Consider the following 26,339-nt stretch of genomic DNA (forward strand, 5'->3'; position numbering starts at 1 on the left):
TGCACTCAGGGTCACGGGAGGGCAGAAGCCTATACCAGCTGTCATTGGGCAAGAGGCGGAGTACACCCTGGACTGAGAGCCATCCAAGCACAGCGCCACATCTCGAGACATTACATTACATTATGTTACAGTCATTTGGCAGACGCTTTTATCCAAAGCGACTTACAAAAAGTGCAATTCAGTCACCGAAGATCCGAAGTACCAGCAGTCGTAAGTCAGAAGTGACCACTCAACCAAATAGCCATCTCAAAATCATATACATACATATATTCATTTCTTTGTTTTTTTTTTTGTTTTTCGGGGGGGGGGGGGGGGCTAAGTGCAATTAATAGGGTAGTGCTTGGTGAAGAGATATGTTTTTAGCTCACGGCGAAAGATGGGCAGCAAACCCGCTGTTCTGACCTTTTTTGGGAGTTCGCTCCACAACTGAGGAGCCAAGACCGAGAAGAGCCGAGACCGGTTCGATCAGAGGCCGGGGGCTCTGAGTGATGGGTGGACGGTCGCCGAGAGGTGGCAGATCGGAGAGGACGGGTAGGGACATGTGGCTTGACCATATCCTGGAGATAAGACGGGGCTGTCCCATTCAGGGTCTTGAAATTGATTCTTGACACATACAACTATTCACTCTGTCATTCAAACATCATATAGATGTTCACTATCATTCACTAGTTTGGCTAATTTTAGGCTCTCCAATAAGCTCACTATATGCACTGCATGACTGTTGGAGGAAACCGGAGAAGCCGGAGTAAACCCACGCAGACACGGGAGAACATAGAGACTACACGCAGAAAGACCCCTGGCAGAATTGAGCCAGGGACCTTGCTGTGAGGCAGAGGTGTGCATTACCAAAGTCAATTATAAAATATAAATATACTGTAAATATGTTCACAAATAATTAGGCCATTTATTATTTTTTATCCACTAACACCCCAAAAATGTTGATAAACTTGTTTATGAACCAATTCACATAGAGAGGGAGCACAGCTGGATATGATGATATGGATATCGTGAGAGTGATTTTTCATTGCCTCAATGACATCGCTGAGTGCACTCATGTGGTAGAATTGGTTAGCAACTCTAGAAATATGGCCAGGACTGTCAGGTATCTAACCAGAGAGCAGATTAAAATGACACCAAGACCACAGAAGAAGAGTTTTATGATCACTGCACAATTCTTAAATTGTGCATGTGTGTGCCAGAGATGTCAGTTGGGAACATGGGCGGGAAGGGGTTTATGGCACAGGGACGATTTGATATGAATGCATTCTCATAAATTACAGAAATTAAAAGTGACTGCGGTAAACAAATTCAAAACATGTATAATTTGCAAGCATTATTTACAACTTTGGCGGGGGAAGCTGTTTGAAAGTCTAAATGAACTCACGACTGTACGCAAACACATTCTCAACCTCCCACTGCGACCACGGCAACACAGACGAGAAGCTCCAGTGTCTCTGACACTCTGAATGCTGCTCTTTGCTGGATGTTGTCAGAGAAGCGAGCGCTCAGGGACCTGAGGTGGGCCGGGGTGAAGCGATGAGAGAGCTCTGACATTTAGCGGTGGCATTGTTAGCAGCAGAGGCTAGCCAATTTGCAAAAGAGTCCCATAAAGCTCTTTTCTTTTTTTCTTTTTTTTTTGAAGTGTACAAGCTTCTGTTTCGCACGACTGGAGAATGCTGACATTTCACACCGAAGCAGGGAGAGAGTTCAAGCCTCATAATGGAGCAGTCCTGGGCAGATCAGGGTCTCGGGTGCCGAGAGAGCGACACGGGACGGGAGGTAAAGCTCCAGAGAGCAACATCTTTATCTAAAAGTCAGGGCTTTCGGCAGCCACATCCCCGCATCCACCCCCCCATGGACCTTGTTACTGCGGCGAGAAATGTTTCCAATGTTTCAAACAAACCGTCCTCCGATTTGGGAAACATCGAAACAAACACACACACGTGTGAACACAGACAAATAAACAAAAACACAGTACACTTAAAATAGAAAAAAAGGATTTAAAACAATACAAATCAAGCAGTGCCAGGGTCCTAAACTGAATCAGGTTTTTACAAATGACTGATTATTGGTAGCACTTTGATTTATAATTATACATGTTACTGGATTATAATATTAATTTTCTGCCTGCTTCAAGTGACCGGTAAAATAACATTAATCACACTCTTTTTTTTCACCACAGAGAACAGATGTAATTAAGTTCAACTAGATTATCAGAGATGTGGTTTTTCATTCCTAAGCAGATATTGTGAATTGTATTGATTTTTCAAAGGGCTTATAAATATTTAACGGGGACGTCCATGTATTAATCGGGGTAAAAACGATTATCCAGTGCACAACTTTTGCCTGCATTAGCCTTTGAAAGGAAACAAAACAGACCTCTGTTGTCATGAAACCCACTAGAAACACAAAGCCAGAATCACACTGTTCTCCATATTGCTGTTGTTGCATCCTGTGAGGGAATGTGCTGATATATGAACTGCTGGCTCCATCCAAGGGGAAAACAGAAAAAAAAAAAAATCCAGGAGCGTTCACGTTTCTCAAGAAACTTCTAGATTTGGTAGTTCCTTTCAAAAACACTAATTTCCTTCTCGGAAACACGGTTTTCACTCCCATTAAACAAACAGAACAAGGCGGCGCTCCATTCAAAGGAAAAGGGAGTCAAAATTTAGCAGCTGGAGCTCCTGACTTTAGGACTCCCAATTGTTCAGGGTGCTAAATCTAATTTAGAAAATAATTTTAAAAATGTTGGCTAAATACAGAGTATTTATTTATTCAATTGAGAAATTAAATGATAATATGAAAACACATATAGTTGTATATTGTACTATCAAATATAAAACTAAATTATGAACACCACTGGGAGTGCTTGTCAACCGCTACTTGAATGTACTGTATAATATACACATGATTCTTTGCTTGACTTCTTAAATGGGTTGATGAAAGAAGAGTAAGCAAAATAAGCTAAAAACCTTTTTGGTCGAGGTAAGGCTGTTTTTGGATTTTGATATTAACTACTGTTTTCATGTTTCTTGTTTATTTATCTTTCACTTTACGTGAACATATTGTCATTTATCCATGTATATTTGATTCAACAAGTTCAAAAGACCCAAATAAAAACAGTTGACAAGTCCTAAATGAAATTTCTTCTTTATTTTTTTTATTTTTATTAATTTTTGGCACTGTCACTCCTTTCTCCGAATTAATATTCATATTTGCAAAGGTCCATTTGACATTGTTCGCCAGTCTTCTTTCCCTTCCAGCTTTTCCCTTCAGGGGTCACGACAGCGAATCAACCTTCTCCATTCTCTGTATCCTCCTCTCTCAAACCATCTAACTTCATATCCTCTCTCACTACGTCCATAAATCTTCTCTTTGGTCTTCCTCGAGACCTCCTGCCTGGCAGCTCCAATTCCACCATCCATCTGCCAATATATTCACTCTCCCTCCTCTGTACATGACACAACCATCTCTGTCTGGCTTCTCTGACCTTCTCTCCAAAACATCTAGCATGTTCTGTCCCTCTGATGAACTCATTCCTGATCCTTTCCATCCTGGTCACTCCCAAAGAGAACCTCAACATCTTCTGCGACCTCTAGCTCTGCCTCCTGTCTTTTCGTCATCGTCGCTGTTTCTAGTCCATACAGTAGTCTTGTACACCTTTCCTTTCATTCTGGCTGATCTATCGCAAAGTAAGTACAAGCTACAAATAACAAGGTCGATGAAAAACAGGCTTTTTACTACTAGATAGTGAATGTAAAGCTTCAGTGAGTCTTATAAATATACAATGCATTTTCATTTGTTTGATTGCATCTGTTTATAAAGCTTTTGCCAATAGGAAGTTGGAACATCTGTGCCTCTGACCTGTCTGAACTGCCGCATTAGTGGAGAGAGCTGAATGATTGGTGAGAAAGCATTCATTGAAAAAACCTCAGACGTGAAACTTGCATGTCTTTCGTCTTGTGTGTATTTGCCACAAGCGAAAAACTTCTAACACCAAAGAGCAGCCATAGTAAGGCCTCCAGCATGTGATTTGTCAAAGGGTCGCTTGATGTGAGACCCACACATCCCAAACACATCCACCCTGACCCCCCACCACCTACCCACTTCTACCACTGAATTTCAGGCCAATCATCATTACTCTGTGACATGTCTAATCCTGTTGCCATGGCGGCGGGGATCTGCAGTGATGGATCGCACCGGGTCAGGGGCAGCTCTCCGGGATTAAGAAACAACAAAAACAAAGCAGCGACTGTAACATTTGAACACGGAGTAATGGGATTGAGGAGGGAGGTGCGGGAGGGTGACCTGAGTTCAAACATAACCCTGCTGGTCAGCGGATCTTGAGGAACAGACAGGATTTGGAGGGAGAAAAAAAAAAATTATTGCCAAGGTATGAGGTCCTTTCCATCACCAGGGCTGGAGAGAAAGACCTCACATGTGGCTGACATAGACTGTTATGACCTTAGAATGAAGAAAAGCCACACAAAGCGTGAAGGAAAGGACAAAAAAGGGACATTATGAATAATAAATCCTTCCGGACATGACGCATTACAAGAATTTTGGCTGTTTCAGGTAAAATAAATAAATAAATAGATATTAATCAAGGAATAAAAAAATGCCGCAATTTCTCGACTATTGAGCGCATCTGAATATAAGAGGCACCGGCTAAATAGAAATAAATATATGCATACATTTATAGGCCGCACTTGTCTATAAGCCACAGGTGTCCATGTTGTAACATGAGATATTTACACAGAAAGACGTTACACAAAACCTTCTTTTTTTTTCTTTTCACTTTTAATCAATACAAATTGGTAACATCCATAAATACGTACTGGAAATGCTTTTTTCGGAACAGTGCCTATAACACGGCTGATAGATATAGACTCATCGTAAATAACAGCCATCCATCAATTTTCTATCCTCGCTTTGTCCTATAGATATAGGAGACAGAAGATCTATAGAAGATAACTGATCTCTCAATAATTTCCTTCGGGATAAATAAAGTTATTCTTATTCTTATCTTCGCCTTCCTCCTGCGTACTCAAACCGTTGAAGTTGTCTCTTTCAGTGTCGGAATTGAACAGCCTCAGAATTTCACACAAATTTCATTGGTCGGATGTGACGAGGCTGAAGGTTTTGGCGGCAAGAAGCTCGTTACCCCCAAAAAATCCATAAAGTAGCCGCATTGTTGTTTAAGCCGCAGTGTTTAAAGCGTGTGAAAAAAAATAGCGGCTTATAGTTCGGAAATTATAGAAGAAAAAAAAACGTGGAATTTCCATGAATATATCACTAAGGATTTCAAAGCGTAAAAAAGATGTACAGATGGGTGACAAAAATATCATAATCATGTATTTTCTGGGCCCTGCTGTTGTGGTGTGAGAGGGGGGTCGACTGTGGCCAGTCAGCCTCAGCGTCAAAACCATTCACTCAACCTACGGACAATTCAGAGCCCCAAAACAGCTATCCTAACACAAGTTTTGGCACTGCGGGAGGAACACGAGAAAACCCACACATGGACAGAGAGGGCATCCATCATTATCTGGGCGTCATCATACGGGAAATTCCTGTAATCGCCTCATAAAGCAGCGAGTTCTTTATTTTCTCTGACCGGCCGGCGACAACCTGGTAGAACAACGAAGCTCAAGGGAAAGACTCTCCGAGGCACCGCCGGTGTGTCGCCAGTAGATTACCGGAGCAACAACCCTGCGACCTTAAGGCTGCTGTTTCTTTTTGGATGGTGAATCCTCCGCTGGCACGGAACAGATAGCTGTCCGGGAGTTCCACGCCGCGGCGCACATCTCACTATCTGTCCGCCGCTGTTATCTCCGCCGGTGCCGAGGTCACATCACATGGAGGAGCTGCACTGTGTTACTCCTCAATCCGGCCTCGCTGCTGACCTCACCCACCTCCCCCTCCTGTCAGACTAAATGTTTCTGCGAGACTTTGTGTAGTTGTCAGTGTCTTTGTGTGGAGTGTAATTTCCAGACAGAGTCCAGAACCACTGACATCACCGCGTGTCGAAGTCCAGCAAATGCCGCCACCTTCCTCCACACCAAGCACGGCGCTCAGTCACGCCGACTTTGCCCTTATTTTTCACGCCTGCTTCCCGAGGTCCCTCTACGGACGAAAATGAGACATGTTCGCAACGACTGCTTGTTAAGTACCGGTTAATATTTTTTCATTCGTTAACAGCATCTGTGGAAAATGGCACGGTAGTTGTGTGATCCTCTGAGATCCAACGGTGTTTCATATTGGCAAACACTCCACTGTTACACTAACTGTACAATAATCCAGCGAAAAGGTGCATAAAGATCCTGTCATGAAATGTATATTTTTGAAAGAATAGCAAAAAAACAATACTATAAATGACCCGAACCCTGAAAAATGTAAAGCTACAGGTTTGGGGGCCAAATGTTCATTGCTCCTGAGAGCACATGTGAAAAAACAAAACATGACCAAAAACTGTGTAATATTCAAGAAACGACAGTTTACAAGAAAATAGTTGAATTTTCTTTTTCTTTTATCCAGAATATCCCGGGGATAACAGATATTGCTAAGGCATTTATTTATTAATTTTATTATTTATATTATTAATCAATAAAATGTATTGTTTTTTTTTTTTTTTAAATCTCTATTTTGTGCATGTCTGCTTTTGTATGCTGTCCTTGCCTATCAAGTAAGGCGCCTCAAATAAAATGAATTATTATGATTATTGTCCATATGATTAATGTCCATAATGAGTTGTTCTCTATAGGAATGACGTATGAAAAATTGCGATTTTTCTCATTGCAGCGCAGAAAGTATGTCTTCACACCTCGGCCCGGCCTGGACAGCCGGGTCACGTTGGTGGCAAATCCTCCAGAAGCAGGATGAAGGGCGTCCACCGAGTTTCCACAAAACTCTGCCCTCATTCCGAGTCTCTCTTTCATGTTGCCGCATTTGCGCTCTGAGTCTTTCCAATTATATTGAAACAACGTTCAAATGTTATCTTTTCTCCCAGTGGTATTTTGACCTGCTTCCCTTCTTCCCCACTCTCACGCTGACTCCTCCGCCTCTCCCTCTCCTCCTCCTCACTTAAGTGCCACTGAATCCGAGCCAAGATAATAGTGGACCACTTGTGGGACCCTCAGCCACACCTGCGCCCCTCTTTAGCTCATTACAACCAATTAGGTGACCGGGCCGGGCAGAGGAAAGGCCGCGTTGAGAGAAAATACTCCACTTAATTATTCATTCTTCCACTGAACCCCACCCCCACCCCTGTAGCATCACCCTGCTCTTAATTCTCCCTCTTCACTTCAACCTGCTCCTGCAGCGCCTCTGTGGGAAGTTCTGTCCAGATCAGGTAACCCGTACCAACGAAGCCGAGAAAACAGCGCTCGCGTTTCTTGTTCGTCTCGATCGTTTCACGCTGGATTCAAGAAACAACTCAAAATTTCTAATCCTTGACCAAATTGACAAGAAACTTTGTGTTTCTTCCCGGTGAGCGCACGTTGCAAGTTCCGAATCCAACATCTGCACGACTTTAAATGTTTGCCAGAAACAGCCAATTCACCATAAGGCCCTTGGGTAAAACCCCTACATATTAGTCGTCAAGTTGGGGTCTATATGAGCGTCTACGCGGGCTGGTCATTGCTCACGTTGTCCTGCCTAGTTATGGATATCCTCTGCAAAATTATTATACATTAATTAATTATGAATAATAATTATTATTTTGTTTTGTAAGCATTTGCTGCAAAAATTTTCACAACACATGCAAATTAGGGCTTTTTCATTACAAGCATGTGTCTGATCCTTAGTATGTGCCTCAATATTTTTAAGAAGAAGGTGGAATTGTCCTTCAAACGTACGAAGCATCCATTTGACTGAATTAAGGGATCACGGGAATGTTCAAAAAACAGCAACCTCATGAATTTATATAAAAACACAGCGTGAAAAACTGAGTAAAAAGTGACTCATATTTTCTGAAGGCTCTGCAAATAAAGGCGACAATAAAAGAAAAAGAAAAGAAAATCTGGGTCAGCCTTTTATCGTTCAGCAAATGAGTGTGTTGGTGAGCGAAGGAAGTCTAATTTTAGTTGAAAATGAAAATCCCGTTGATGTTGAGATCCAAACTTGGTGTGCTATCCAGCGACTGCCGGCCCCGCACTAATCCCCTGAAAATGAGGATTCGGTTCACCGTGACTTCACAGCATCAAACCCAGCCGAATAACTATCTCGCAATGTTGTCAAGTTCGGATCACTGAATGTGGACAGTCTTATGCGGGACTTGCACCAAAAGATTTTCACGGTCACAGACTGCAAACTGAAAGCCATTATCTCGACTGTTAAGTACAAGGTGGTAATCTGAGCTGCATTTTCCTAGTCTTGGGTTTACGACAATATCAAACGTGTTCGATATCATCACAAGTCTTTCAGTCTTTACAGAGAAGTAACACAATCAACAACCAATAGATGAGCCCCAAAAAAACTGGAAAAAGGAATACTGCTAGACAAACAAATCACCAGAGCGGCATTGGTGGCGGTATTAGTTGGTAGTATTGATGAACCATAACAGCAAAAGAATATGGAGCATCCAGAAAGGGGAGCAGATGACGGAGCTGCGGGCAAAACAGCCCAGCTTCTACATTGTCAACTCTTCGACGAATCACGAAGGAAAAGTGTTGGAAATAGCAGAGGCTCTGCAAATACACGGTGAAAACATTGCATAGTGGGAAAAAAATGCTGAAAGAATCCAGTCGCAGTCTTGAAAATAGTGACCCTGTGAGATTCACAGTCTTTGTAACATCTCAGTCGGAGACGAGGCAGCGACTAAAAACTTGAAAAACATTATTTTAGATGTGATCGGGTGAGAGATGATAAGTTCTCCACAAGTCTTTTCCAAATCGTCCTCTGATGTACAGGTAGCTTTAAATTCAGCCTTGCCAAACTGAGGAACATTTGAGGAACAACTCCCGGTCCAAGGGAGAGGACCTTCCAAAAGCAGGAGGTACGAGGACATCATGTCCAACGATTCAATCATTCTCTCTCTGCCCTTTTCTGAAGGACACTCAGGGACACGGGACGCCATTTGACATCGCACGCCGCCGCAGCCACGGCACAAAATGACTGATTGAACTCTTAAGTAGCGAAGAGTGAAAAAAAAAAAGAAGGAGGAGACAGAACGAGAACATACATACGTAATAGATGGATAGATAGAAATAGGACAGACAAAGAGAAATGGAAGCAGGAATGACCACAAGGTATGAGTATAATTCAGACAGAAAGTGAGAGATAATGAGAAAAAAGGAGTGGACAGGAGACAGAAAGAGGTGGCTGAATAATGGATCGGACAGACGAGGGGACAGTGAAAGGAGGATAGCCAGAATGGAAAAGAGAGAGAGCGATGGGATATTGTCTGTGAGGCCTCATCACACACTTGCTGACATTGCTTTAATCTCGGGGCCAAGAGAAGACCAGAGGGCCCGCTGACGCGCACACACACACGTACACACACACACACACACACCTACGCACACGCACACACACATACACCTACGTACATACTTACGGGGTGTGTTGGTGAGCGACAGATTGACTATGTATGTCTTTTGTTAGCTTTTTTTTTTTTTTTTTTGCTCAGGAAAGAAAAAAAAAAAAAAGGAGCTGGGATTCCAGCATGACATCACTCCAGTCTGATGCAGATGCAGTCACACATCCCACCCACTTTCTTCACCAAAAGATGCTTTGGTGTTTTGCAAGTGAAGCCTCTTCCATCCTCAATAACCCTTCTTCATGTAATTTGTGTGATTTGACGTCGACGCGGCAACGGAAGTGGGGATGAAGGGCGGGACTTTTTTGTGAGAATCCCACTCGCTTCCTCTCCTTATTGATCGACCCGTCGGCGTGGGATCCCATGGAGTGGCGAGCGACGATAGAGACAATGATGATAAATTGTGCAAATAAGGCATTTTCGAGCAAGAGCGGGAGGCAGCGCGTAATTACAGCCCAGTCGTTAACATTTGATTACTGTTTACGCCCCGCGATGCCACCGGCCAGGCATTTAGACAAACACACAATTTTCATAAACCTACACATGCATGAAAGCACGCATTTTCCGAACCTGCACACACCGATCCCGACCTTTTATGATGCTCCGCACGCTCAACCACACGAGGACATGACACACACATATACACTTTGCAAAGCGCTTTCTGCAGGCAAGGCAGACCTTATAAATACTGTCCCACATTGTGATTTTGTTTGAGCGCCGTCTCCATGGTGCTGCTTCCTCACATGTTTATAGTGACTGCCGTCATAAATTAAAATGATCTTAACAACACTTAAGCTAGGCCTTGCGTACTGGTGCAACCAGGCAGGAACAAGACAAGAAGGAGACCTGGGGTTTACCAGGATGTGGACAGCTGAGAGACAGCGAGAGCAGAGACGGTAAAGACCAACGGTTGACAAACTTTGCTCTAAAAGGTCAATAAAATGAGCAGCGTGTTTAAATAAACGTTTGCTGAAAAAGTTTTGATCCTCATCCTATGGTATCGTCTAGCAATGTAGCATACGTGTCTGAAAAATAAACGGATGGAAAACCCAAACTAAAACGAGAGAAGCAACAATCCAGACACCCAGATGCCGTGATGGGTGAGGCCTGAACTCGCTGATGAGACCGGCCGACCTTCGTAGAGAATCACAATTTGTAGGAACTTTAATGAAGCCTAAAAGTCAATGTGGTAATAATTTTCAAGAGTCTAAATAAGCGCGGGGAAGTAGCGGAGGAACCGGTCTGCGCTGGAAGTCATCTTCCTTACAATATTCATTTTTCTAATACCCCGATAATGGCGCATGGCTGAAACAATCAAGTATTTACGAGGCTCCTAAATGTTTGCAGCACCGCTGCTGGTCAAAGAGGGCACTGCTGCACAGAAGCCTTGGTGAATGGCTTTCTAAAGCTCTTTTCTGCCACAAGGGTGTTTTTACTAATGTCAAAACACCTGTGAGGCTCTGTTTAGGTTTCCTGAGAGAATGCTTGAAATCGTTGACTGGACAATTGTGCTAATTGCACAAAAAATGAGGTTTTACATTTTGGGAACTGGTTGATGCCCCTTGTGATTCCTCCTACTGTATCAAAGGGCACAATGAAAACAATTTTGTACTCACGGCCTTTAGGACAGCGTGACATTGTTTTTATATCTGCCGTACCACTAATAGTACAATAACCCATCGAAAAAGGTACATAAAGATCCTGTCAGGAAATATATATTTTTAAAATAATTGCAAAAACACGATAATATAAAACAAACGGGACCTTGAAAAATGTAATACTACAGGCTTGTGGGCCAAATATTCAGTCGAATGCATTGGGACTTAACAAAAAATGTCAAATAAAAATAAAGACAAAACACAAACAAACTAAGAAAATATTTTCATCAGACAGATAACAAAAAGACAGCTTGGGAAAATGTGCTGCTACACCATGAGACAACACATTGGGAAACCCCTCACACCCAGCCACTGGGGACGGGGTTTTGAAAAAAAAAAAAAACATTAGTCAGTATATTGATATAAAATTGCATGCATGAGATTCCATCTAAATGACCCAGCTCTACCCTTTCGTTACAACTGACTGCTAAGTGCTCTCTGGAGTCATCTTGAAACACAGCAACTCCAGTGGCATCTGATTAGATTGAGATTTATACCCGAGTCCTGCACGGTTCAAGTTTTCACATTTTAATTTTATTTTATTTTTTATACACCCCGGCTTCTCCTGGAAATCTTGCTCGTTGTTGTCAGAAAGATTGATAAACGGCAAACGAAGGCACAGGCCTTCCTGTATTTCCGTGAACCGCTTGAGAATTATCTGCAATTAGCCCAACTTGGTTTCGACATTATTCAGCATCTGCTGATAATCGTCTGTGCGCAGGTGCACTCTTGGCCGTTCAGTGCGAAACGGAAAGATAATGGTGGCCCAAGGCTATTGATTTAATTTCCGCCTGTTTTATGATCTTTACAGCAGCTGGAAGCCATCGGATCCCAAGAACCCCTCCTTGACACCCTTAATTCACCATGAACACCTTGATAAACACGAAGCATCCTGCCCATCACGCCGGCTGACGTTTTTCGCGGTCGAACACATAAGCGTAAGTGGGACAAATGGGTTTTAGCTTGTCATTAGTGACACACTGTGCTGCCGGGGATTGTTGCCGTGAAGGCGATGACAGAAGGCTGGAGACAGTTCCCTTTAAGTACAAACAGGATTAATAGCGGCGCATTCATTCACACCGGGTGACGTTCCAGGGCTGCTGTTCCGGGAGCCCGGAGGATGGTGGGGGGGGCGGTGACACAACGCACTTTCAGTGAAAAGATTCAGACGTAAGTGGCATAGGCTCCCATTCTCACCTCCTTTTTGGGTTGCTGGGTTCCGCATCAGCAGTCGTAAAGAATTTCAAGAGAAAGCTTGCAAAGCTGCCCGGCAGAGACTGTGGAATTTATTCATAGAAAGAATGTGACATCAACCGGTAATGTCTGCAGATACTGCTGATGGTTATTATTTTTGTCATATTTGTTTTGTGGGAACACAACGTTAATTAAATTTAGTTCATTAATATTTACGTATTAGGAAACTGCTAGTTGATGTGCTTGATTATCAAAAAAAAAGATAAAAAAAGTATTTTTGAAGGTTGGACCCCCCCCAACCTGACCCCTCACCTGCAAACTAACCACGTATAGCCGCTTTTATTTTTGTGTTTAACTTTGCTTCTGTTTAGTTTAGTCCCATGCAGAGGCAGGTCCCTCCATGAGGTCACAGCAAAGAAGCATTAACCTGTTGCCTTCTTTACCGCTTCTTTACCGCAAGTATTTAATTTAATTCTGGTTCAGACAAATAAATTTGTTCCAGTGTATCTACATTTAAATATGGAGGAAGACATAATAAACTGACAAAAAAGTAGATCTGTTTAGGGAATTAAAATATTTTTTTTTCTGCCTAGATTTTCCATTTGGGCAGTATTTAATCGATTATTTGGCTTAGGTTTTTAATTTGAAAAATTTAAAGTATCTAGGGCCAACTCATAATACAATACAATTAATACAGTACAATTCTGCATCAGCTCACATTCATATAACAATGTGAGTCTTGATATATGAAACATATATAATACAGTAAAATCAGATAGTCAACTACCTTCTTCAAAATCAAGCAATCAATATCATTCAATATCATGCCAATGATAAAATACCTTATTTCTATTAAAATTTTGCAGTGGTTTTAAAGAATTTATGCCCAATGGATTTTTTGTGTGTGGTGTTCAAAATAAGAATTTGGGACATTAACAGAATTTAATCACCCCTGAAAATTCAGGGGACATGCAAAGGATAAAAAAAAAAATCAAAAACAAAAAAAAAAAAATCCATCACCTACGGAAACTCAATATATGTAACTGCTACACTAAACACCAAACGCCACTGTCCTGCCTCCAGCTACGACAAACACAGATTCCTCCTGTGTCCGACCCATGAGCAGGGCCTGTCAAGGTCTTTGCTGAGTCTGTGTGTCTTCGTGTGTTCACATGTTTAGGGAGTTTCACCTTCAATTTCACCTTTTTTGCATGTTCTGCACCCACCAGGCAATTAAATAATTAGTTTGCTTGCATGTGTGTGCGTCTTTGAGTCCGCGTGTATCTGTGGATATCGGTGGAAACCTGATTCCTAGCTGTCCATCCCAGGACAGACAGTTCCCCTCCCTGGAGACACGTTTTTGCCCTGAAAGGAGAAATGAATACAGAGACTAACCTCGACTGTCAACCCCGACAGTCCGTTCAATGCTGATGTCCTTTTTTTTTTTTCAAATCCACTAAGCAAACAAAATTCATTTGCAGGCTCACCAAATAAAATGCCAACTTTTTCTGTCTTTCTAAAGTAGCTTTTAAATCAGCATTTTTAGGCTTTTGAAGTGTTATTTTGCAAGATGCCATACTTGTCAGGCCTGATGGGGGCCATTGTAAAAGGGCGTCAGCTGCCCAGCTGGTTGCTGCAAATTTCTTCTTATTAAAAAAAAAAAAAAAAAAAACTTCTCTGTATTATTGAGCCAGATACCGAGTAAAGAGTACGAAAAATGTCATCAATAAATGACAAGTGCATCTCGGGGTTTTTGTGTGTTTCAATTCTTTCAGACGATAACAGTTTGAACAAAAGCAGAGTGACAGTTAGTGCAACAGGAATTTAGAACTAGAGGCGTTTTTACAAGAGATTTTTACAATTTTTACAAGAGAAAAATATATTGGGGAACTCCAGCATAAAGGGGTATATTACTGAGAGGGTAGATGATGTTGGTAGAAAGGGAACAACAGATAAAATTCAAAGAAACAGTAGATATACATTGTTTAATTTGAATACTTGATCTTCTAAACCCTTTATGGTCTTTTTTTGAGAAAAGTGTCCAGCAAATCTTATATAAGAGGAGGATGGAGGAAGATGGAGCAACGGAGGGGAAGTCAATTAGGGAAGGCAGCAGATAAGATACCGAGGAGGAAAAATGAGGGGAAGATGGGGGAGAGACAGAGAGAGAGTGAAGGAAGAGCAAAGACATTTGGGTCATAAATGATCCTTAATGGAGCAGAATTTACACAGCCTGCTGACGTGAACAGATTAAAAAAAGAAAAAAACAGCGACAGTGGATGAACAACAACACCCAGTCTGCAGATCAGAAGAACAACAAGCCCCAGTCTGCAGACCAGAAGAGTCACTCGCTTTCTCAGTCACTTAGTCACCAGGAAAATTCCCATTCATGCATCGCTGGGGAGACAAAGAACAGAAGAAAGCCCTACTTTCTGCTGAAAATCACATCTGAAATGACGTGAAATGTGAAGTCAAAGGGTTTTGGAAACGTCCCCCGGTCTCTTTTTCATGGATAATGTGTTGTATGGCTCATAGACCTGAACTTGAAAGCTCCACTTTATTATCCCAGTGGGGAAACGTGTCCCTGTAGCCGGGCAACAACAGCATCCAGCACGCAAAAGTACGTGCGAAGATCAAAATACACCAATAAATACACATGGATACATCGAGCGACAAAACATTCAAAACAAGAGAAAGTATTAGTCATCGCCAAGTGGCTTATAACTGGGTTGGGAGGGAACTACCAGAAAAGAGACAGATTGAGGGAAAGCATCCAATCAGGGGCCGATCTGAGCTAAATGAGTTAAATAATGTCAGAATGGCAGTTTGACTTAATGAAAAGCTCATGTGTATACAAACACGGGGATGCGTGAGGAATCGACGGTAGTTAAAAATTTAACTGCCTTTTTTTTTTTTTTTCTTCGAAAAGCGCTCCAACCGAACTATCACAATCGAGAAGCGCATTAGGAGGTGACTCCTATTGTGGGTTCTCCTTCCACATCTATAAATAATGTGGCTTTAGGCTCACGCTTTCATAAACACACACCATGGTTTGTGCCTGTGCCATAAAAGGTGAAAGTGGATTTATCCACACACATGCATTCTCACATACACACAAACACACACACACAGTGGAGACTGAAGGGTTTATCTGGCTGGGATTTGTCAGTTTTTCCAATCAAAACCACATAGCACTTGTGTGTCAGACTGCTAATATGTCTTTAAAACCATAAACAAACAGCACGTGTTATGTGCACGCTTGTTCTGGATGTTTTCCAGTTGTGCGGTTTGTGAGAAGGCATTTCAAAGGTGTAAAGAATGGAAAGAAATAATCATGTAAAAAGAACCACTTAACAAACAGCATCGCTGAAATGGATGTATTGATGCAGGGCACGGGCTCATAATGAGGCTTGATGCAATAAGCATCCAGTATTGTGCTCGGCGGCTGGACCCCGTCTTTTGTTTAAAAAGCAAATCCGAATCAGTGGATGGATCTGCTGTGAAAACATCCAGGTTCGCAGCCGGAGTTTAACAAAGTCACACACTGCCAAACAAATGCGACTGCAAAATGTGTGTCCACATACGAAATTGACTATTCATTGATTCATTCGTTCATTCATTCATTCATGCTTATCCTGCAGTCAGGGTCGTGGAGGGGGGGGTTCCCAGCTGGCATTGGGTGAGAGGTGGGGGGGCTGGTCACCATTATTATTCGCTCTCTCATTAAATGTCATATAGAGACATGCAACCGTTCTCTTAGTCATTTACACGTCATATAGAAGTATGACAACTCACCAGACATACAACAGTTCACTCTCTCATTTACACATTATATAAATCACATGACAGAGACATTCAACCATTCAACCTCTCATTCACACCTCTGGACAATTGTGGAACGAAACCAGAGAACCCGATGGACACCGACGCAGACGCGGGAAGAACATGGAGACTTCACACACACAGGCTTTAAATCGGAATCCAACCGAGGACCTTCCTGCTGTGATGTGGAAGTGTTCAGAGCGGCACACAATATATATTTCTAGTAATTTTGCAGGCTCCGGTGGCTCCGGACATTCACCTACAGCAGGAGTCCCCAACCCCCGGGCCGCGATCAATTGGTACCGGGCCGCACAAGAAATAATCAATTATTTCCATCGGATTTATTATCTGAGTCTAAACAATCTTTATTTTGAAAAATGACTGGAATCTCTCGCTACATCTTGGTTACTCAAGCGCCTAAAATGTAACCCACAAGCTAGCAAAATTAGTAAAAAACAGACGTCAGACGGACAGTTTCTTTTCAAAGGGGAAAAGGTGGATCCACACAGTGGATTCACATTTATTATTATAGTCGCAATATCTACGTGTACCACACCCCACCCCCCCAGTCTGCGGTAAAATTGTCAAGCGTTGACCGGTCCGCGGTGATAAAAAGGTTGGGGACCACTGCCCTACAGGGTTGTGTATAACCAAAAACCCAGCAAAGAATTTTACCTAAAAAAAAAAAACATTCTCAGCTTTATTGCAAATTAGTGAGCGCCTCAGTTTCAAAAAATCACCCCCAAAAATTATTGGAAGAATCCAAATTCTTTCACAAATAAAAGCTGCCCTTCTCTATGGAGACACACTCAGCTATTTTGTACCGTGAATCTGACATGGGATTTTTCACGACAGACGTGACATTGAAATTATATGTTCATTTTATTCTCTACTCTGTCACCCCATGCGGCAGCGCATGTGTGAAGGAGATGGAGATGACATGGGGAGACGCGCTGATAGCGAACAAATTGCTGAATTGTCAATGAGCTCGTACGGCGTCTCAATAAACAATTACTTGTGGAAACATTTCTCTCTGTTGACACTGATGAGACCATACGACTCGATAAAACTCTACATTAGGGACATTTTTAATTTCGCTCCACATCTCCTCCCTTGTAAGGCATTAATAATTCACGGCTGGTATATTTTCACCCTCCGTGGAACCGATCAATCTTTCCGACCGGTCAGTGCTCGTCTTGGCCGCTCTTCCTATCTGTCTCCGTGCGCGTCCCCGCTGCTTGGAAATGGGAAAAAATAACCCGGTCAGAATTGGAATGATGATTATTTAACACGACTTCTTTGGAGAGGAAAGAAAAAAAATTACACTTGCTTATTTCAATTCAGTTCAGGGAATTTGATTTCTTTTCATTTTTTAAAAATACAAATTGAGATGAAAAATTAATCACCCTGTTCTAGGAACTATTAATATGTACTCAGGCTGGAGACTAACCACCTTCCTGGACTTTGACAGCAGGGTAGCATGACCTAATGGTGGATTTTCAGGGTGGAGACCCACAGCCCCAAAGGACTCCTGCAGGGATGAATTACCGTGGGCAGAAAGGACCGCTCCATGTGGTCTATATGTGGCACTGCCAGTGGTAGAAATGGGTGAGGGGTCAAAGGTGAGGGGAAACACTGACACTTATCCTCGTGAATGCTGCGGGTCATCTGCCCCGCCCCGGAGACGAGTACACACACACACACACACACACACACACACACACACACACACACACACACAGGCAAAAGAGGCACGATAGACAGAACCACACAAAAATGAATCAATATCCATTTTGATAATGAATTATCAATTGGCATCTGAAATTAAGCAATATTAATATTTTATCTTTATACGGCCAGGGCATATATCGTTATTTCTCATCCCATTTCTCAAAAGTTTCATACAAGCCACAAACAATATAAATCTAGTACTTGAAAGCTATATGTCTTTACTCACGTTCCAGCTGTATTCTAAGGTCACGTCTACCCAGACTCATGTAAGAATACTGTATTATACTTTAATATACTGTATCTCTAAAAGCTTATGTGTGCATTAAAGAGCTAGAGACCTTCCTCCTAAAAAGCACAATGAATGGTCTCCAATTCTGGCCTCCATCCATCAAAAGTCAAACATCAAAAACATATTCCAGCGCTAATATCCTCAAAGGTTCCTGTTATGACTTGTGCTTTTGCCACATTATGCAATATATTAGTATATGAATGTGCAATTACAGGAAATTGTAACTTCGAAAAACATGTATCTTTCAGCACCTCGGCCAGTCAGTGGTGGGAATGTGTTCTAAATAAAGTTTGGGTCCATTCGTCTGAACACAGCTGCTGTTTCATGTCTGGCAAATTTCCCCCAAAGTTTGCATGTTGCTCAAAATGAACTTAAGAAAAAAAAAGGGGATGTGTGTCTTGTGTGTTTTGGCAAAATATAACTGATTCTATCTTTAGCACGTAAAGGAGACATGCATCAGCGGTGTGCTTGGAGCAGCCACTGGCCACAACCTCCCTCACACTCCACCCAGCCACAGAGTTGGGGAAATATTTTCCAAACACACATAAAATTATATAATATACTGTACAAACACCTGGATACTGAATGCTAGTACTGAGTACTTAAATAAAGACAGTTGAGTCAGACAGAATTACACCTCATTATATTTAGAGCATTACAAATCTGGTAAATATGAAAATAGAAATTGTCTTTAACTCAACAACAACCCGTTGTTCATTTGTCTGTCTGGGATTTGTTTTATTAATTAATTGCAACCATCTTCAAACCACACCATTGTTTTACTAGATTTCCTTTTTATAATTTTGTGATATAGAAAACGAATAACCTCAGTCTTAGTCATGGAAAAAAAAACTCTTTGTTTCATCACATTCACCTTTGAACGTCAAATGTTATCTATTAATCCAGGACATTAGCTGGAAGTTTATGGTGTGTCCAAAGGGGTTCCCTGGAGCTGTTCCTTAGATATCGCCAGACACGTGTTCTTTCAATGTGACAGCGACATTATGATCATTAACCGATTAATCAGTAATGATTATTATCATTACTGATATAATGTAATTCTGATAATTGCAGCTTGGGCCCATCACCTCTTAGAGGACCCGCACAGATTCATTTTTATGAGTAAACTACCGTAAACGAACCGCACCACACCTCTCAGTTCAAAAGCTCATTCTGGATAAACAGGATCTCACAATCTCCGCTGAGGTAAGGAACGCTCCATGTGGCTTGAACATCACAAATCAGTTCCAACTGCCTCCAGTATCATAAATTATAATTTCCTGTCACCATTTTATAAATTAATTTTTAGCTTATTTATTTATTCATTCATTACACTTTATGTATTTATTTTTCTTGTAAAATTTCAGTTTTCTTTTTGCTTGATTTTTGCTTGAATTAAGGCTTTTCTACTTAACATTTTGAATTGATTAGCATTGAAAACATTAAATTAAATATTTACAAAAACGCTGAAAACAAAATCAAGACGGCAGGACAGGAGGATGTTGACAGTAAACGCACCAGTCCACAATACATTTCCTCAGAATGCTCTGCACTGCTGCTGTTTGTGTCCCGACAAGCTGAAGCTCAGAACTTCAACCATAAACTCTTAACCAGCTAAGAAACAAAAACCAACCATCCAGCTGACATTATGGGGTGAAAGAAAGACACCAAACTCAGAAGCACTGAAGACCTTTCAATTTTTTACAGGGAATGAGTCAGTCGGGGAAAAGAAAAGATGTTACAAATCCTCTAACATTCAAGATTTGGGGTATCTAAGCAACTGGTCAAGTTGTTAAGGATAGGAATTCTACCTAGCAGGATTTTTTTCTGCAAAATACCTTCAGAAATGCACCTCCTCTTTGAGCAGGTTGCTGTTCTGCTCCCTCCTCACTGTGTTGGTTAAAAACCAAGGATGACAGTGAAGAAGAGAGGAGAAAGTCATTCAATGTGAGGATGTGAAACAGGGCATTCTCAGGAAACAGTTTGTATAAATTTATATTAATGCATGACAAGTTGCAGAGTAAACCACATAACTTAGCTCCTGAAGCTCGTGATCACAAAACCTAGCGACAGCCGCAGAGATCTGAATGTTGTCGCCCGTTCCGTTTCATTTCTCCCACCCCACCGTCAGCAGAGCGTTTGTCTCTGTTAAATTCCGAAGTTTCTTTGCGGGAGATATAAATAAGATCCAGTGGGATTATCCTCCTTTTGGGAATCGCTTTTCATTCGACATCAAACACATCATTTCCTAAGAACTCTAGAAACAGTGTCAAACATTGTAACCCTCCGATACCTGCAGGCAGAAGAGGCTGTGGGCCGATGGAGCTTCTGTGCAGCTGTGTCAGCAACAATAAGAGAGCGGAGCAGCTGCTAATACAATAACATGTAATACATCTATTAAAATCTAAGACCCGTAGTGTTATATTTTGTTCAGGAGGGTTCTGACTCACCCAAAAGGATTTTTCAACAGAGTTCAAAGCAGTTTTGGGGCAGCAAATGTTGGATGTGCTGGAGATAAAGTCACACTGCAGGGAGCAGCGCCAAAGGGACGAAGAAGTTCAAATCAGTTTTATAGTCAAGCTCCGATGTGAAGAGGGTGAATCAGAGGAGATCAGTTAAGCCGATCTCGGGCACCTTTTCTGGTAAGATGATGGTCCGCTGTCAAACGTTTACATAAACTTGAACAAGGTAATACAAATGTCTTGGTCAGACACACTCATTTATTCCCCCACTGCAAATCACAACTCAAAAGACATCTGTTCAAAGTGGCCTATTCCATCTGACACAAACTCCTGTAACTTTTATTTATTATTTTTATCACTTTGTCTATTTTTTATTTTTTTATAATCTGTATTTTGTGTAAATGTATCTATCTGTATGGTGACCTTAAGTGTCGAGCAAGGCTTTAAATAAAATGCATTATTAATTATTATTATTATTATAAAGGGGGTACTAAAAATACCTGTGAAATCTGATTGAAAAATAAGCTCATTTAATATTTCTTTTACTTCAGTTTTACCAGTTCCTTTTTGTAATGTCGTACTTTTACATAGGATCAATAACGCCGCAATAAGCTGTTGTGCAGCCGCCATTTAAAAAAATAATACATTGCTGGGATGATTTCAAGTTCACTGAATTTCTCAGTGAAACAGCCACAGTGAAACTTCTCCTTCAGCTCCATCTGATCTACATATAAAGTGTCAGGACAGATTTGTCACTATAAACAGAAACCAAAGGGGGGAGGCGGAGTCACACACACATTCACACAAACACACACACACACACACACAGACACACACACACACACCGCACGAGGGTAGTTAACTGCTAACCACTAACCATACAGAATAGGGGTCTGACTTCACGAGGCACTACAACGCCAACAAACACAGGAGATGTGTGAGGAATCGGTTCTCGACGTCAAAGCATTACACCCCATCAGGCACGCAGGGACGAGGGCGCTGTGTTTACGCTGACACATCGTGCTGTTGTGATGTGAAGGTCGTTTTCGGAGCTTCGACCGGACCATTACTTTGCAGCCTCGCCGCAACATTAACAGTCCCTTACTAATATCTCTCCTCTCCTCTGACCAGCTACTCAGCCTGTCTGCCTCCGGCACGGGAGCCACGAGGGCCGCTCAATTGAAAACACTACGTCGGGAAGTCAAGTCATTTTCTGCTTTATTGACAACCACGGGAAAGATTGGCATCTGGTTTGTATTTTTTAAAGTAGAATGATCAAGACGCTGTTAAATATTTAAGGGGTTAAAAGCTGTAGCTTCAATAATAAAAACTGATGTGCACACAGGTGGAGGTCATGGCACTTTACCTGGGAAATGTTTTGGCTGCAGAGGCAGTGGAGACAGTCAAATTTAAGTTATGAGGTGCTGAGAAAAATTCAACTTTGATGGACTCAACCAGTGATATAAACTTTATCTCAAGGCACATTGTATCAGAAGACTTAAAGCACTACAACAAAGCAAAGAAAAACATGCAAATATCTCTATCAAAACAAATAGCAATTGCACTTAATGTTACATTTTTCAAGTTGCGGCTACTTTAAGTCTCTAGTTAAGATTAAGGTCTTGCGGTTTCCACCTCCTGCAAGGGCCGCAAGCCGAAATACGAACATCCACATTCTGGCCCTAAAAACCCACACTGAGGTCAAAAAAAGGAGATTACATCATAAAATTGTACAGTCTTGTAAAGACACTCATACTTTCTCTTTCACAGACACACACACACAAACACACACACATAGAAATTACATAAACGATGCTGTGTGTGTTCTTGTATTTATGCATGTACAGGTGAGAGTGAATGCAAATGGGCAAAAGAGACGTGTGCATGCATGCACCTGTGTGCATGTCTGTATAATACAGATACAAGTATGTATGTATGTATGTATGTATGTATGTATGTATGTATGTGTGTATGTATGTATGTATGTATGTATGTATGTATGTATGTATGTATGTATGAGCGAGTGAAGAATATCATTTTGCCCAAACCAACTTTTGTCGGGTTATCAGTCCAGATAAATATCGTTCACAGCCCGGCTGGAAATACCGCACAGATTCACATTTTCATTTACGGCATTTCGAACACTCTGCTTAAATTCACTATTTACGGTGGGAGTCGGACGATCCACAACTTCATCACTCGAAATTTTGCTTGTTGTTTTGCCTGAGACGCCCCAAGCTGTGCGTTAAATTAGCTGCCCGGAAGAACCATCTCTGCCGGGAGCTCCTGTGAAGCACGGCTCTTGTGAAGAACCACATCTGCCTGCATGGCGGGACTAATTGAAGGGCCCAGGGAAATGAGCGCGGCACCCTGCACGGCAGCGCGTGGCCCCATTTAATGACAAAAGATCAACGCTGACTTAACTCACGGTCCAATGAATTCTGCTCACACATGCAGGGAGAATCACATGTCATTGCTCCAAACTAATGCATGGCTCAGGTAATACAGCGCCGCTCAGCTGGACGTGTGTTCATTCAATGCGTTTGATAATAAAGTGTGAGTGGGAAAAGCAATTATATAAAACAGCGACACACACACACAACAGGCCATTGCAGGAGCGCCTCACTTCCAAAGTTAAGGCTGTGGCATCTGAAACCTGATCTGGGCACCTCCGGAGTGTCTGCCATGCCTCCCCGAACAGAGATTTAACAACGGCGGCAGAGCTGCCGTCCACCCTGACGCCCGGTGATGCCTGGGAGAATGTCACCGGCGACTACCCCGCAAAGGCCATGGCTTCAAGTGACAAACACACACACACACACACACACACACAGGAATAAGGGGGGTGGGGGAGGGGGCAATGTACGGTAGTCCTGCGGGAGTGGAAAATGAAGAAGTGAAAGACAAAGCAAGAGTTTGGCCTGCACTTGCTAATGCTGGCAGCATATGATGAGAAAACATAGGAGAATTGTAGCTGTGCACTGGGATTTCCCTCGGATATAAACACATGATGGCATTGGCAGAGAGACAGCTGTACTTGTCTGGACGCCCGGTCCAAGGAGCCTGCGTGCGCACCCCCATGCGCACACACACACACACAGACACACACACACCACGCTCCATCCAGACAATCACACAGCTGGAGGATGGCAGCTGCCGAACAACCTTCCCCGCCATCGCTCTAAAAGCAACTGAAACATATCCATACACACACACACAAAAACACACACACACACATTTGGGCTGTACTTTGGCTTCTGGAGGAGAACTAAGGGCCATCATTCTTACTGCACGCTCACACCGAACCCAACTCGCAGGAACCAACAAATTTGTTTATAGCACGTTCTGTTATAAAATAGAGAATCACATATTGATTTCTTAAAAATTAAACATTTTCAACATGTTTAAACCACACTGGATCATAATTGTCCTCTCCCTCCTTGTGAGATGAAACATCAATAAGTCCTATTTAAGTCCTAATTTTTTATTTTTTTATTTTTATTTTATTGTCAACAAGATTTATGGATGTTGTGAGAGAGCATATGAAGGTAGTTGGTGTGAGAGAGGATACAGAGAAGAGGGTTAGATGGCAAAGGTTGATTCACTGTGGTGACCCCTGAAGGAAAAAGTCGAAAGGAGAAGATTTTTTTATTGTCTGCTTGCCTTTAAAATTCCTTTGATACAGTTAATGTTTCAGCAAAGGCAAACAAAGCCCGTAAAAAAAAAACAACCTTGAAATAAAGTAACAGATTAATTTAACACGAGTTAATACTATCATTATTATTATTATCTGTCTCGCTTATCCTGCAGTCAAGGTCGCTGGAGCCTATCGCAGCCGTCATTGGGCTAGAGGCGGAGCTCACCCTGGACCGGTATCATAACCATCATTATTTTATAATGAAATTATAATTTGTCCATGAGAACCAACTCTGATACCATGAGAGGCCTGTAGATGTTTAGGAGTATAGAATAAGGTTGCAGCCTCTGAGCCTTGTAATGCCTTGTAATGCCTTGTAATGTGGTTGCCAAGCTGTCTTGCTTCACAGAAACCTCCTCAGCGGGCTCGGCCACCAATAAGCTCATACTTTCTCCTTAGTTTACACACACAAGTGTATACATTAGACGGCATATAGCTCGGGAGTACCTCTCATCTCCGACAGAATACTTCAAATACTCCGCCCGAGAAGCCACTTCAGGTTCAGTACACCTGGCTTTTAGGCTGACAAATAGAATAGAAAAAAATCGGTCTTTTTTTTTCTCTATATCTAAGTTGTTTCAGTGACGTAGGCATTGCCCTATGTGATGTCACTTTATTCTCTTTTTTTTTTTTTGCCCTGGTCCCCCGATCAGCTGATCGTTCGTACTAACGGGGAAAAAAATACAAATAAAATTAAATATAAGAACAAGATCAACTTGGGATAAACGTGATTGAGACTTCGGAGGAGGGAGCGATGGGGGAAGCCTGCTCAGATGATAAATGGCACATGGCGGTGTTGATTGCCGCCTAAGCAACTTCCGCCTTCTTAATTGGAAAATGCATGGAAACATTCCCGGGGATCCAAAAGTGGGACAATACTCAAAAAAAAAAAAAAAAAAATGAAAGTCGTGAGTGGGACGGATGGAGAGATGTGGAGCCAAAAAAAAAAAAACATGTGTAATAAACCCAGATGTGATGTTGTACTTACATGAACGCGTGGTAGATGAACGCCCATCCTCTCGGCCGCTCCAAGACGTTGTACAGGCAGTTCTGCAACTTCCTGAAACGCTTGCTGGAGGCGGACGCGTTGGCCCGGGGTCCGGGCGGCCCGGGCAGCGGGGTGCCCAGCAGCCCGGTGCGGTGAGACGGGTGTCCGCGCTCCGGCGTGGACGGTTCGCTGCGCTCCGTGTGGACGGCGGTGAGCGCCACGAACTCCACCCGCCGGTCGTCGCTGGGAGCCGGGGGCACCAGCATCCTGATCCCGCCGTTGTTGGACGGGCTTCCTAACATGACCACATACGACCTGGAACTTTTGTTTTGTTTTGTTTTTCTCTTACTGGAGCGAGGAACCGGGCGGGAACCCGCACATGTCGCGGGTGGTCGTGGCTGGAGGACGGGCAGCTCCTAGGACGCGCGGAGGGGTTTCATCCCCGATTTTTTTTTTTTGTTTTTTTTTTGTAAGTTTTGTTTTTTATGCTTCCCCTACGATTCCGGATTGTTCCAAATAATTCAAAAGTTTTTTTTTCTAGTTTTGCTTGTTTTTTTATCTTGAAATAAAGTCTCGTCCGCACAGATGCGGGATTCCCAGACAAGTGCGCCGCGCCGAAACGTGACCTCCGGCGATCATGGTTCCGAGTGCGAGTTCATTAGACGGGCGCGCACAAGTAATTCCACGCGCACGGATTCCACGGAGGAGGGGGAGGGGGGTGCTGGGGGTGGGCGGTGTTGGGGGGGGACAAAGTTAAGCCGCTAACATTTCGCCATCCCTTTTTTTGCGGTGACTGGAAAACGCATGCGGACCTCGATTGCGGGATCCGTCACCGGAAGGGTGCGTTCACGGTGCGTCGCGGCGGGGATGGAGACCGGCAGCAGGTGGAGGTGGAGGAGTCACGATCGACAGACTGTTGGGAAAAAAAAAAAAAGTAAAAAAATAAATAAATATAAGAAACTT

The 26,339-nt window shown here is 42.5% G+C and overlaps 1 protein-coding gene across 5 annotated transcripts in view; it reads right to left on the reverse strand.

Annotated features, from left to right (window-relative positions):
* Positions 1 to 26,027, reverse strand: part of kcnq4 (potassium voltage-gated channel, KQT-like subfamily, member 4) — a 51,984-nt gene extending 25,957 nt beyond the window's left edge. For all 5 annotated transcript variants that reach the window (XM_086177986.1, XM_086177990.1, XM_086177989.1 and 2 more), the window contains exon 1: positions 25,377 to 26,027. In XM_086177986.1, coding sequence (XP_086034112.1) covers positions 25,377 to 25,678 — 302 coding nt within the window. In that variant the 5' untranslated portion in view covers positions 25,679 to 26,027. The remainder of the gene's footprint in view (positions 1 to 25,376) is intronic.
* Positions 26,028 to 26,339: the final 312 nt, after the last annotated feature.

Source organism: Fistularia commersonii, chromosome 30 (genome assembly GCF_037954325.1).
Source record: "Fistularia commersonii isolate RoL2024-O1a breed Wild chromosome 30, RoL_Fcom_v1.0, whole genome shotgun sequence".
NCBI lineage: Eukaryota > Metazoa > Chordata > Actinopteri > Syngnathiformes > Fistulariidae > Fistularia > Fistularia commersonii.